At 40.4% G+C, this 12,500-nt stretch overlaps 1 protein-coding gene across 1 annotated transcript in view; it reads right to left on the reverse strand.

Annotated features, from left to right (window-relative positions):
• Positions 1-6,084: 6,084 nt before the first annotated feature.
• Positions 6,085-12,500, reverse strand: part of LOC137997691 (protein NLRC3-like) — a 48,750-nt gene continuing 42,334 nt past the window's right edge. Inside the window, exons 11-12 of the mRNA XM_068843875.1 lie at positions 11,990-12,073; positions 6,085-11,234 (exon numbers count right to left, since the gene is read on the reverse strand). Coding sequence (XP_068699976.1) covers positions 8,599-11,234; positions 11,990-12,073 — 2,720 coding nt within the window. The 3' untranslated portion in view covers positions 6,085-8,598. The remainder of the gene's footprint in view (positions 11,235-11,989; positions 12,074-12,500) is intronic.

Genomic DNA, 12,500 nt, shown 5'->3' on the forward strand with positions numbered 1-12,500 from the left:
CCGATAGGAAATCCGAGTATCTCGAGATGCGTAGAACGTATGCGCAATAACAATAGTTACAGACCCTGAGTGTTGGTGCGGCCGGTGTTTTGATCTTTCTACCTCCCGCAGAATAGTCCGATGCTCAATCAACTGAGCCAGTCTAGGAGCAGTTTCAGAGTAAGAACAGAGCCAACCGGTCGGCGGTCGATATGCTTGACTGAGGAGAAACTATTGATAGTTTACCGTCAGCTGACGTACTCACGTCCTGCACACAACTTTCATCACTACAAGTACCAAGCTACTCGGGGTCATTATTAATAACAATTTAACATGGAACGATTACGTTGAGGAGTTAGTTAAGAAAGCTTGGAGGACGCTATATTTCCTAGTTCAGTTAATAAAAGCGTGCGGCATACCCGCTAGAGATCTATAGCTAGTAGCACTCTACTACTGCACATGCATTAGATCGCCGCTGGACTACGCATGTCCCGAGTTTCATTATTCTCTGTCAAAGTATTTACAAGCAGACACAGAAAGGGTCCAGAAACGAGCTCTAGGTTACATATTTCCTGGTAAATCTTGTGCCGAGGCACTTGGTAGTGCAGGAATTACGGTTTCCGTTCTTGATCACCAGGATGCAATCACGAAACAGCTTTTTTGAGTCTAAATGTAAGAAAGAGAATAACAAGCTTCATAATCTGCTGCCGAATACATGCAGCCAACCATACGATTTAAGAAGACGTAGGAAATTCGCAGTTCCGTTTGCTAGAACTAAGAGATTAGCAGAGTCCTTTATTATCAAAAGCTTAACCGTGAAATCATATTAAAATTATTTAATATTTTATATTTAGAAACATTTAGGTATAACTTAGGAACTTTTCAGAATTAAATGAAATTATGGTTATTATTGTTGTGTAAGAGTTACGCAATTAAGTAATTCATAACTGCGATGTAACTTTATAAACCAGTCTTTTGTTTGTTTATTTATTTTCCCTTGCTTCAATAGAGAGAGAGTTACGGTGAACGCGAAGGTCAAAAATGACCACGTGACCATGATTTTCCCGGCATTTTTCGAAACACATAAAATTTGACAGGAATGGATTTTCATTTTATATAGCATCTTTTTCTACAAACGAGGTTTCAATAGGTTTTGTTTTTGTTTTTCTGCTAACAAAATACACAAGATTTACAGAGTCCAATACCAAGTTGCCCTTGGGTCACTTGAAGCTTAAGTCATGTGAATTCGCGCTCTTGTAATCCCCTCGCGACTATTCTAAGCATTTTAACTTGACAAAGGTGTGGCAAACTCTCAAGAAAGCAACTAGTGTGAATGGCGCTCAATTTAGGGAAGAAAATGAAAATTATCGTCAAGAGCTGACGTTCTCCCTAAAACCTCAAATTTGGTCATTTCGCGTTGCTGACGACGGCAAAGAAATGAAGAAAAGTGAAAAGATGCAAGTGCAGAGCGTGCAAAGCTATTGCTTCTGCTCACTGAATATGCAAATTTGTGACGTTCTCGTTGCCGTCGCCGTTAGGGACCTCAGGATCTCCCTGAGGGAGTTTGAGAAATGACGACGGCTGCAGGAACGACAATGCCACAAAACGATAATATCATATTTGTTAAAACAGGAAAAATAATCATGCTGAACATGCGGCACGCATTTCGGCTCATGTTTCTGCGTTACTCTGAGCAAAGTTCCGAGTTTAGATGACTGGTTATGAAACTCTTAAAACTTCAAAAGCGAGATCAGTGACATCGCGCTTCATGTAAACGTGACCGTGACCATGCACAGTCTTTTGCCCTCGGTTCACAAACTGAGTTTTTAATAAATTAATCGAAACCTTTGATTGGCTTCAAATTTGAGGTTTTAAGGGCAACGTGATCACACAAATGTAAAACGTTTAATTCTCCATTTTTACTCCGAAACCGCTCCCAACCAATTTAGTCTTTGGGATACATTGTGCCAACGTTAACGGGGTGGAATAATGGCAAAAGACTTACAATGGTGAAAAATTATATTTTGGGGTGACGTCGGTATCGCCGCCGGTTGCTGTCGTGGATCTTAAAGTGGGGACCTTAAGATGTACGACAAAATAACTAGATGATATGAGGTGTTTGTTATTTAGGCAGAGTACCGCATGTGTGTTACAATGCGTGCCGCACGTGCAGCAAGATTGTTTTTCCTCTTCAGTTATCCAATGATATTAGGGAGTTTACGACTACGGCTACGGCAACGCCACAAAGCAAGAATATCATTGGTTAAGGATTGAAATATACTCGTGCTGCACGTGCAGCACGCATTTCAGTGCCGTAATCCACAAAACAACAACGTGAAATCACCCAATTTCAGGTTTTGACGACAACGTGAGCATACAACAGAAAATCGTTCACTTTTTATCTTCACTTTAGAACCGTTCCTATTTGTTAGATGATAGTTCGCCCCTTTTGTTGAAGGTGAACAAGATAGAATAATCGCCAAATACTTCCCCGTAGTGCTAAGTTATATTTTGAAGTGACGTTGTAGTTGTAGTTGCCGTTGTCCTTTGCTAAAACTCCCTGTTATTTTTTGGTGGTATTGTCGTTGCCGTAGCTGTCGTCGTTTCTTAAACTCCCTAAGGAAACGATGACAAATGCGGCAATGACAATGCCAGAAAGCAAGAATATGATTGGTTAAGGGGGGTGGGACTTAAATACGGAAAGACAATGTTTGCTAAGGAAGGTTTTTAGTCAAAGAGCCCTACAAAAAGGTTCAATGGATGGTTCTATAAAGTAACATTTTCAAAGACAATCTGACATCACTTCAATTAGAAAGCACAAGCGCAGTTAGTCACCAGATGGGAACCGTCCCATCATTTTTCGCCAACTGTAGCATGGAATTTCTATTTGGACAAAAAATGGAACTGATATTTTGAAAAGTGTATCAAAGGTGGGGCTTGTGACGTCATAATTTTTTTGAGAAATAGATATACTTTAAGTCCATGCTACAGATTTTGTGTTAGAATGTCCTCATAAAGTTGCGTTAAAAATGTGCGAAAAACATGGTGAACTTGCTGAGTGTTAAACCAATCAGAACGCGACGCAGGTACGTGAGGCCGGCGCTAAGGGGACGCGGCAAAACGCGTGTGAGATTCTGATTGGTCAGCAAGCTGGCAAGACATTTTCGTCTACCAATCACTGAGCGTAGCCGAACAAAAACCCTGTCAAGGCGAAATGTCTCTCAAAAATTGAAAAGGGAACTTTAGTCTACATGGTTTATAAGCTTGCAACGCTGTAGCTTGCGCGCAGGCTCTCTCTTCTTGGTCTACTCCAGTCCCCATATTAGGGACTTTAAGCACCGACGACGGCAACGGCGACGGCGACGGCGACGGGAGAGGCTACTGGGAAAACCCAAACTACCAAACGCGCATGTCTGGCGCGAAAATGCCCTCACGTAGCCGTCATGTCGCAACGTGAAGAGAGGGAATTTGCCGTTGTGTGAAAACGTGAGTAGTAAAGAAGTAATTTTTTCGGCCTGTTTTTGAATATGTTGGTGTTTTGAAAATCTACTGACCTCCATGAAGTCGAAGGATAGTTAAGAGGTGTTCTTGTTTTGAGTGATTGTTGCTTAACCACGATTTTGGCTTCTCGAAAGTGAATGAGACTGAAGCGATGGAGATTGTGTTGTTTTGTTTGAAGTTCGCGATCCTTTACCTGGTCTCCCGCGTTTGCTTCTAAATGTTAAGGATACCTGATTATACCACAAGGTCACAGTTAAAGTTGTGTAAGGTAGAGGAGTTCATAAGAATAATCTGAGAGGACAACACTTATTGTTCGGTCAAAACGCTCGACAAACCGTACGGCAAATCAAGATTTGGTGATGTGTTGATGTCATATAACAGAAGAAATTCTTCGTCATCTACAATCCCTTCGTAATGGCTTATGAGAAGGTGATTTCTAGCCATTTTAAAGAAGGCATGATGAGAAAAATACAGTTATTCAGTCTGCAAACAATTTGCCGTCACCTCTGAAGATTTGGCAAGTGCTTAATGTTCAGAATTCGCGCCACAACGGTGTTTTCTCCCCAGTCTTTCCGCTCGGTACCCACGCCGCCGTTGCCGTCGCCGTCATCGGTGCTTAAAGTCCCTATTTCTCATTCGCCCCGCCAAGAGAGAGAGAGCAACGCCAAAACTGAGATGTATCTCGGTGTAAATAGCGGGTAATTGTCATACTTGTTTCTAGAGCATTGAACTTTCCATTGGTTCCACAGCATCTTCTAATAAATAGTCCCAAGCGTACAATGCTCGGATCAGATTAAAAAAAAAGAAACACAAAGAAAGAGTGGAGTACAATGCCCAGCAGAACGCAAACGAGATTTGTGACCGCAAAGACTTTCTTGCTCATTTCAAGCTTATTCTTGAACGTTTATTTTATTATTTTGTTCACCGAGTGACCGGCACGACTTTTCCGGTGTGTAATTAAAATGTCTGCTCTATAACGGAAAATTTAGTTAGAAAACGGTAATTTTCGGCGGAAATTGTTTTTTTCTTACCAAGAAAGCTATAGAGCAAGCACTAAAACGAAAAATGTGACGCTAGAATGAAAAACTTTCAACCAGAAGTTCATGTGATTCCTCCGACCGACAACCTTGCCAGGATCTTCTTTTTGTCCCAAGAACCTTGATTGCGCTGACGTTTGTCGCTCTAGAATGAAACGCCTAAGGCGTACATTACTTTCTTCGCTCATGTTAAAAGATTGTTAAAGAGCAAGGTATCGGAAAGTATTATTCGAGTCTTGAAGCGAACCGATCCAGAGAGCTTTTCTTTCCCGGCAATTAATCTGCAGGGGCTCACTTGTCGAGACTCGACTCCCGAAGCTATTCGTGCGTATTTCGGCTGCTATTAAATCACTATGTCTTGAAAAGGAAGACATCTTAAGGCATGAAACTCTGGGTGCTTTTTTCCCGGTCTAAGGAATATGTAACGGATTAGCTATTCCAAGTAAGCACGTGAGGGAGAGGTTGTTGAGAGGGAATTTTCGAAGCAACCATGTAAATGATTTCCATTTACCAAGGGATGCGATAAACAAAAAAGACAAGTGGTCGTCGCAGTTATCTGGACAAGTTAAGCAACTGCCTCTTTTCGACACCTGAAAACATGATTCAGGTGGCTCCAAAGGGATCCGAACAAATAACATCTACGATGCCGGTAGAGTGCTCAACCAACTGATGACTACAGCCACTCATTTGAACGCCACATGAATTTTTCAGCTGTCTATATCGAGACAATTGCTTAAATTGTCCAGATAAGTGTGAGGATCACTTCTCTCCTTCGTCTTTAACCCGCACTTCAAATATGCATTCATTTCAGATAAAATTAAGATACTATTGTCTATATCGAGACAATTGCTTAAATTGTCCAGATAAGTGTGAGGATCACTTCTCTCCTTCGTCTTTAACCCGCACTTCAAATATGCATTCATTTCAGATAAAATTAAGATACTTAGAGACTAATGGGTAGATAGTCGGGTAAAGGTGTCTACTATAAGAGACAATTGCTTAAATTGTCCAGATACGTGTGAGGATCCCTTCTCTCTTTCGTCTTAAACCGCACTTCAAATATGCATTCATTTGAGATACGATAAAGATACTTGGAGACTAAGGGGTAGATAGTGGGGTAAGGGTGTCTACGATAAGAGACATGTACTCGGGTGCCCAGGGGTAGATAGTGGGGGTCTTTGACCCCCCAGGAGTAATGAGCATGTAAATTCTTCTTATAATCTTAATAAAATGTCTGTCAAAGAGGTTATTGAGAAAGAAGAGAATTATTAGCTTAAGAGATGTGATTTAACACCAAATTCTCATGACTACTCTACAAAGAAAGCTATGGTACTAGTTAGGAGAATGAACGTTTCTATCTTAACAAAGTAAATAAGAGAACACAAGAAAACGTTTTAAGAAATCCTCGTTGCCCTAACAACATGACGGTGGGGATGAAGGTTTTGTTTCCTTACGGAGAATGACGGTATGAGCCTTAAACTCAGGTTGAAAGATGTTTTTATGGTAACCCTCAGGTAAGAGCATATCAGGACCCTCTAAAAGTCGCTGCTCGTGATAAGTAGAATAAACCGATGAAACTCTCTTGTTAAATTGATTTAATTCGTAAACAAAGCACTATATTTACACAAAGCAAAGTAATCGAGAAACTTCCTTGATAAGTCCTTTGAAAAAATTGCATAAAAAGGATACCAATGTTTGTTTTGCCTTGAAAACGCAGATTAGATATTGCTTATGCACAATAAAAACACCATTTTAGCGAACACCTTGATAAATTACTTTATAAGGATGTTGTCAGATTTGTTGAACCTGAATGTGAAACGCTACAGCAATCTTTCCACCTTCATGGACCTAACATTGATGTACATATTGATTCATCTTTTAAAGCACTGAATAGGCCTTTATTAAGCTTGAAAGAGAGGCTTAGAGGACAAAGGAAAGTGGATGATATGTAAATATTTTTCATATTCATTCCATAGTGTTTTTTTTTTTGTCCTCACTGCCTCACTATCAAGCTGAATATTTGATATTTGGAAAATGGCCTATTAAAACTAGCATTTGTCTTAAATAGTTGCCACTAAAATTCATTTGTTATTAACAAGTAAATATATTTATTTTACAAGAATCTTGTCAGATTACTGAACCTGATTGTGAAAAGCCGCAGCATTCTTTGATATCATTACAGTAACTTTTAAACAGCATTCATGTAAAGACAGTCTTAGACTACGTTTACACTAGGGGAAAAGTTTCCATTCTAATCTCTCGAGGTTTATAATGCATTTACATGGTAATGCAGCATTCACATTTAAATAATATGAAAATACTTGAAGAAAAAAAGGTTTTACTTTCAAAGGATCTCAATTGGGCTAAACAATGAGTTAGCCAATTTGGTCTATTTTAAAAAAGAGACAAAGAATGTGGTGCAAGGAAACTGGCACTTTTAGCATTTGACCGGCTTGAGTTCTTTGTGAAATTGAAGTAGATTCAAAAAGGCAACTGACGGAAGTCACAAAAAGTCATCGGGTTGCGCGCCCGCTGTCTATCATCTTTGCGGACATCTTGAGTAGCACATCTTCCTTTCTACTTTATGTAAAATGCCTTAAAACGCCGTATTAAGACCAAAAAATCAATTCTCCTTTTTCTTTGGATTTCAAAACTATGTTAAGTTAACACTAAGTGAACCAAGTCTTAAGCTTTGATTTCAAAATTTTAAATGACATTTTCCTATTAAATGGTCTGCCATTACTAACTTGAAAATCTTGAGAGAGCTGGATCGAGGAGAAAATGACGTCAAAGACTCAAGGCACAGTGCGTGTGTACGCGGCTGACTTGATATGCAGCAGGGGAGTTTCGTGCTTTCAGACTTTAAACTCGTGTTTTGCATATATAATAAACTACATTTACGCGCTCAAACGTTTAACTAGTGAGTAAATGACGTCACTTACTCCTAGATCCAACCCTCTAATGTCCAATCGGTCAGTTTTCCAACGTGAGTAATGGCTGAACGCAAAATCCAAACAAACACACTTTCAAAATCCGAAGAAAAGGACTCGACTGTGATTTTTTATCAGAGTAACACTTTAACTGAAACATATCTCAAGGAACAAACTGGGTGTCTTTCTATGTATGTAAGACCTTTAATTTCTCGTGACGCACTAGCAAGAAAGTGACTTTTAACCTTTCAGTGCATGCTTACCAGCAAACAAGGGGTGAGGATTCAACAACAACAACACCGTGAACTCTAAAAGACAATATGGACCTTAAGCATGGACCACGGCAACGAGAACTCCATAAATTTGCATATTTAGTGAGCAAAAACAATAGCTTTGCACGCCCAGCACGTGCGTTTTACATTTTGATAGGTTTTTTTTTGGCCGTTCTCGTCTTGACTACGACGTAAAAAGAACAACTTTGAGGTCATGTGGAGAACAAGAGCACATGACTATGAATTTTCAATTTTCTTTCTGAACATCCACACCGTTCTCATCAACTTTATCCTTGGATTATGTATTCACACTTTCCAAGCCGAACGACTTGGAGTAATCTCAAAATCATTACAGTAACGAGAAATAATAGGGAATTTAAGAAACGGCGACGGTTACGACTACGACATCGCCACAAAACAGTAATAGTATTGGTTAAAAGAGCATTAATAATCGTGCTGCACGTGCAGCACGGATTTTAGCAAGTATCTTAGCGGTCCTCTGCATAAAGACGACGTCAAATCACCAAATTTGAGGTTTTGACGACAACTTAAGCATTCAACAGAGAATCCTTAATTCTCTATTTTAACTCTGAAACCGCTCGTACCAATTCACTTTTAGGATACTTCGCCAACATTGTAGGACGTGAAGAAGACTGAATAATCGCGAAAGACTTATGATAGATAGAGCCATGTTATATTTTGAAGTGCCGTTTTCGTCGACAGTCGCCGTCGTAGATCTTAAATTCCATATTTTTAGACAACAACCTTTTCGTAGCCGTTGTCGTCGTCCTTGCTTAAGGTCCCTAAGGATCATGGGTCATGATCTTGTTGGCGTCGATATTAACACTGAAACCTTTAGAAAGAAGATCACGCTTACCATCAAACTATGATGCGAGAGTCTAAACTGACGCGAGGAGCACCAATGAAGTTCAAAGACAAATCCAAAGTAGTAAGGGAGGTGTTTACTTCGAGGGCCTGGGAAAGTGAAGTAGCACCCTCAGCACCAATGGAGGTGTCAGACAAATCCAAAGTAGTAAGGGAGGTGTTTACTTCGAGGGCCTGGGAAACTGAAGTAGCACCCTCAGCACCAATGGAGTTGTCAGACAAATCCAAAGTAGTAAGGGAGGTGTTTACTGCGAGGGCCTGGGAAAGTGAAGTAGCACCCTCAGCACCAATGGAATTGCGAGACAATTTCAAAGTAGTAAGAGAGGTGTTTACTGCGAGGGCCTGGGAAAGTGAAGTAGCACCCTCAGCACCAATGGAGTTGTAAGACAAATCCAAAGTAGTAAGGGAGGTGTTTACTGCGAGGGCCTGGGAAAGTGAAGTAGCACCCTCAGCACCAATGCAGTTGCAACACAAATCCAAAGTAGTAAGGGAGGTGTTTACTGTAAGGGCCTGGGAAAGTGAAGTAGCACCCTCATCACCAATGGAGGTCTCAAACAAATCCAAAGTAGAAAGGGAGGTGTTTACTGCGAGGGCCTGGGAAAGTGAAGTAGCATCCTCAGCACCAATGCAGTTGTAAGACAAATTCAAAGTAGTAAGGAAGGTGTTTACTGCGAGGGCCTGGGAAAGTGAAGTAGCACCCTCCTCACCCATAAAGTTGTGAGCCAAATTCAAAGTAGTAAGGGAGGTGTTTACTGCGAGGGCCTGGGAAAGTGAAGTAACAACCTCAGCACCAATGGAGTTCCAAGACAAATTCAAAGTAGTAAGGGAGGTGTTTACTGCGAGGGCCTGGGAAAGTGAAGTAGCAACCTCAGCACCAATGGAGTTCCAAGACAAACCCAAAGTAGTAAGGGAGGTGTTTACTGCGAGGGCCTGGGAAAGTGAAGTAGCAACCTCAGCACCAATGGAGTTGTAAGACAAATACAAAGCAGTAAGGGATGTGTTTACTGCGAGGGCCTGGGGAAGTGAAGTAGCAACCTTAGCACCAATGAAGTTCTCATACAATCTCAAAGTAGTAATGGAGGTGTTTACTGCAAGGGCCTGGGAAAAGGCAGCAATTCTCGTACGTGACATGAAGTCTATTCGAATTTCCGTCAAATCAAGACTTTTGCCAAAGGTATTAGCTAATTTAGTAAAAAGGTTTTCGGAGCAAGTTTTAGATTCCCCAATGACATCTAAAGCCAACTTCACGTACAACTCCAAGTTTGCACCATGCGGAGATCCGCGGCCACTCACACTTGCAAGTGAGGCAACACTATTTACAATCGACACTGCCGTTTCCTCGGATTGTGAGGATATGATTCCACTCATGAACATGAAAACTTGGTTTAGTTCACAAAAATAACTTTCGTCAGTCAGAACTGACTTCTTATCAATTTCTCCATCCAGGATAGAAAACGCAAGATATAGACCAGAAAAGAATTCTTGAAAACTCTTGTGAAAAAAGCTATAACGGCAACAAGGCGTTCTCTTACTACCGCCAGCCTGGATCGAGAGAAAGCCAAATTTAATGAAAAGACTTTCCGTGAAATTCCAACGGACGTCATCGAAATGCTGCTCTCCTTTAAAAAGAGATTCTAGCGCCATTCTCCCTAGGGTCATCAGTTCCTTCTTGTAAACTACAAGAAGGTCTTCAGCACTTCTTGGTAAATGGTTCTTCATTTCGTATCGCCTCAAAACGAAGACAACGATCTCTACGTACAGCTGTGTTCTGTTGTTTGGTAGAACGCCGCCAAAATCTTCGAAAAGCAGACAGAGCAGAAGTGTATTCAAAGGGTTTTTAGTTAGTTCATTTAAATTCCCTTCAGTGTGCTCATCAGCATCATACGGATGCCACAGTACATTTATCAGCTTCTCTCCCATTTGCACTGCGTGTCGAAAATACTTCGTTATAAAACACTCCGCATCACTTCTCGTAAATCCAACAATCTCCAACAGTGTGTCCGAGTAAGGTCTTACTTTAATTCCTGCTTCGTGACGAGAAGTAAGAACAATGTTACAACCAGAGAGCAGCTTTCTTTGAACAAGACTAAAGTACACAGCCAATTTTTGAGGGTCTGCCTCATCCAACCCATCGAGCACTAACAGGACTTTAGAAGGGTTTTCTCGCACGAACCGGAAAAACGTTTCTTTCAACTCTGGGTCGACTTCTTCCGGAAGAATGTGATCGTCGATAGCCTCCCAGATGCTAGAATCAATGTCACGACATCTGAGGAGCAGAAGCACCTCTACTCTTGGGAAAGACTCGTCCCATTTGTGGTGTTGTTTAGTTGCCCAATCATATGCCAGCTTTTTACAGTAGGTAGTCTTGCCCATGCCGGGTTCGCCCTCAATCAGGACAACTCGCGGATGTTGGCAATCTTCGTGTAATGTAAAAATACTTGTCATGTTGGTGATTTCTTTCGCCAGCGTTCCGCGTGTCTTTTCTTTTGGAACTATCTTAAGTCTGGTGAAAATGTTCTCTAGTTGGAAGCTGAACCCTTCATTCCAAGGAACTGGAAAAACCACCCCTTCATTCGTTTGGTAAATTTGTCTTATCGATTCTATGATATGACTCTGACATAAACAAGTAGCTGCAAAACAAAACAAACACCCAGAAATAGGGTCAATTTAGAGGTCGACTGATTGAAAGTTATTCGCTTCTTCTACGTTTCTTTTATTTATTTTTTTGTTTTTACATCAGTGAGAGACGATTTCCAATTTTAAAGCCAAAATCCATCTTTTACCTATCATTCTACCTATTTCCTAGCTAATCCGATTTTTGATATTGTTAATGAATTTAGAGGTTTCACTGGTTTGCAAGCCCTCTTGGCTGAATTTTTTTTATGTATCACCGCTTTTAAAGTCATTTCTGCTACACAAACGAAAACAGTTTCTAAATGTATGTGCTGTTTTATCCACGTAAAGAAAACGTTTGTTTTCATACGAAAAATTACCACAAAATGTTTTCTCTTGGCGTGGATGAGTCTTTGGCTTTCGTATCACAATGCTTAGTGGTAAGAACTAAAACGAAACCCGAGTTGACACAAAATTAACACAATATTGTAGCAATAATAATATATTTAAATTGAAATGGAGTGACGATTATATTAAAGTAATAAATCCATTTTAAAACCAAGCGGGGCTGAATAAAATTTGAAAGCACGAGTTCCAGTTCATTAGTGGAAAACGGCATATATTAGACTTATTAAAAGGGTGTATAAAAAGCCCATTTGTTGTAAACATGTTACTGCGATGTTATGGGCATCCTGAATTTTACGAGTGAATGATTTTTTTTTTTCTCGCGTCGATTTCCAACATGGTCAAATTCCCGTAAGGTCATATATACCTTCCGTTCGATAAGAAGCCACAGAAGAAGATGGAAAGCTCTCCCTTGTAAATAGGATCTGAGTTTGTTCCTTGACAGAAACATCTGTAAAAATCACATACAAAAAACAAGACATGACTTTACAGTAAGTTGGCATTCGAATAAATAATAAACGGCATACACAGTACGAGCTTATTTGAATCGTAATCTCATTAGTTCTTGCTCAACAACTCTTATCAGCAGCGAGCCATTTGATTGACCCTTTTAGGGATTCTTCTAGCTGGACAGTATGCACCTTAACTATCCACTGTTCGCATCTCACACGATACATAAAACGAACGTGCCTACAATCATAAACAAAACCGTTGAGAAGGTCAGCACTTTTGACGTCTTCATTGCTTCTCTCCCCTCCCCCCTATTCAATGTTGTGCAAAACGGAATGGTTTTAGTGGGAAATTGTTGTGTTACCCTCCAACATTGAATAGGGGGGAGGGGGGCTATATAAGAGAAGGTGAAACTATTTCTTTTGCGC

This window comes from Montipora foliosa, chromosome 3 (genome assembly GCF_036669935.1).
Source record: "Montipora foliosa isolate CH-2021 chromosome 3, ASM3666993v2, whole genome shotgun sequence".
Classification (NCBI taxonomy): Eukaryota; Metazoa; Cnidaria; class Anthozoa; order Scleractinia; family Acroporidae; genus Montipora; species Montipora foliosa.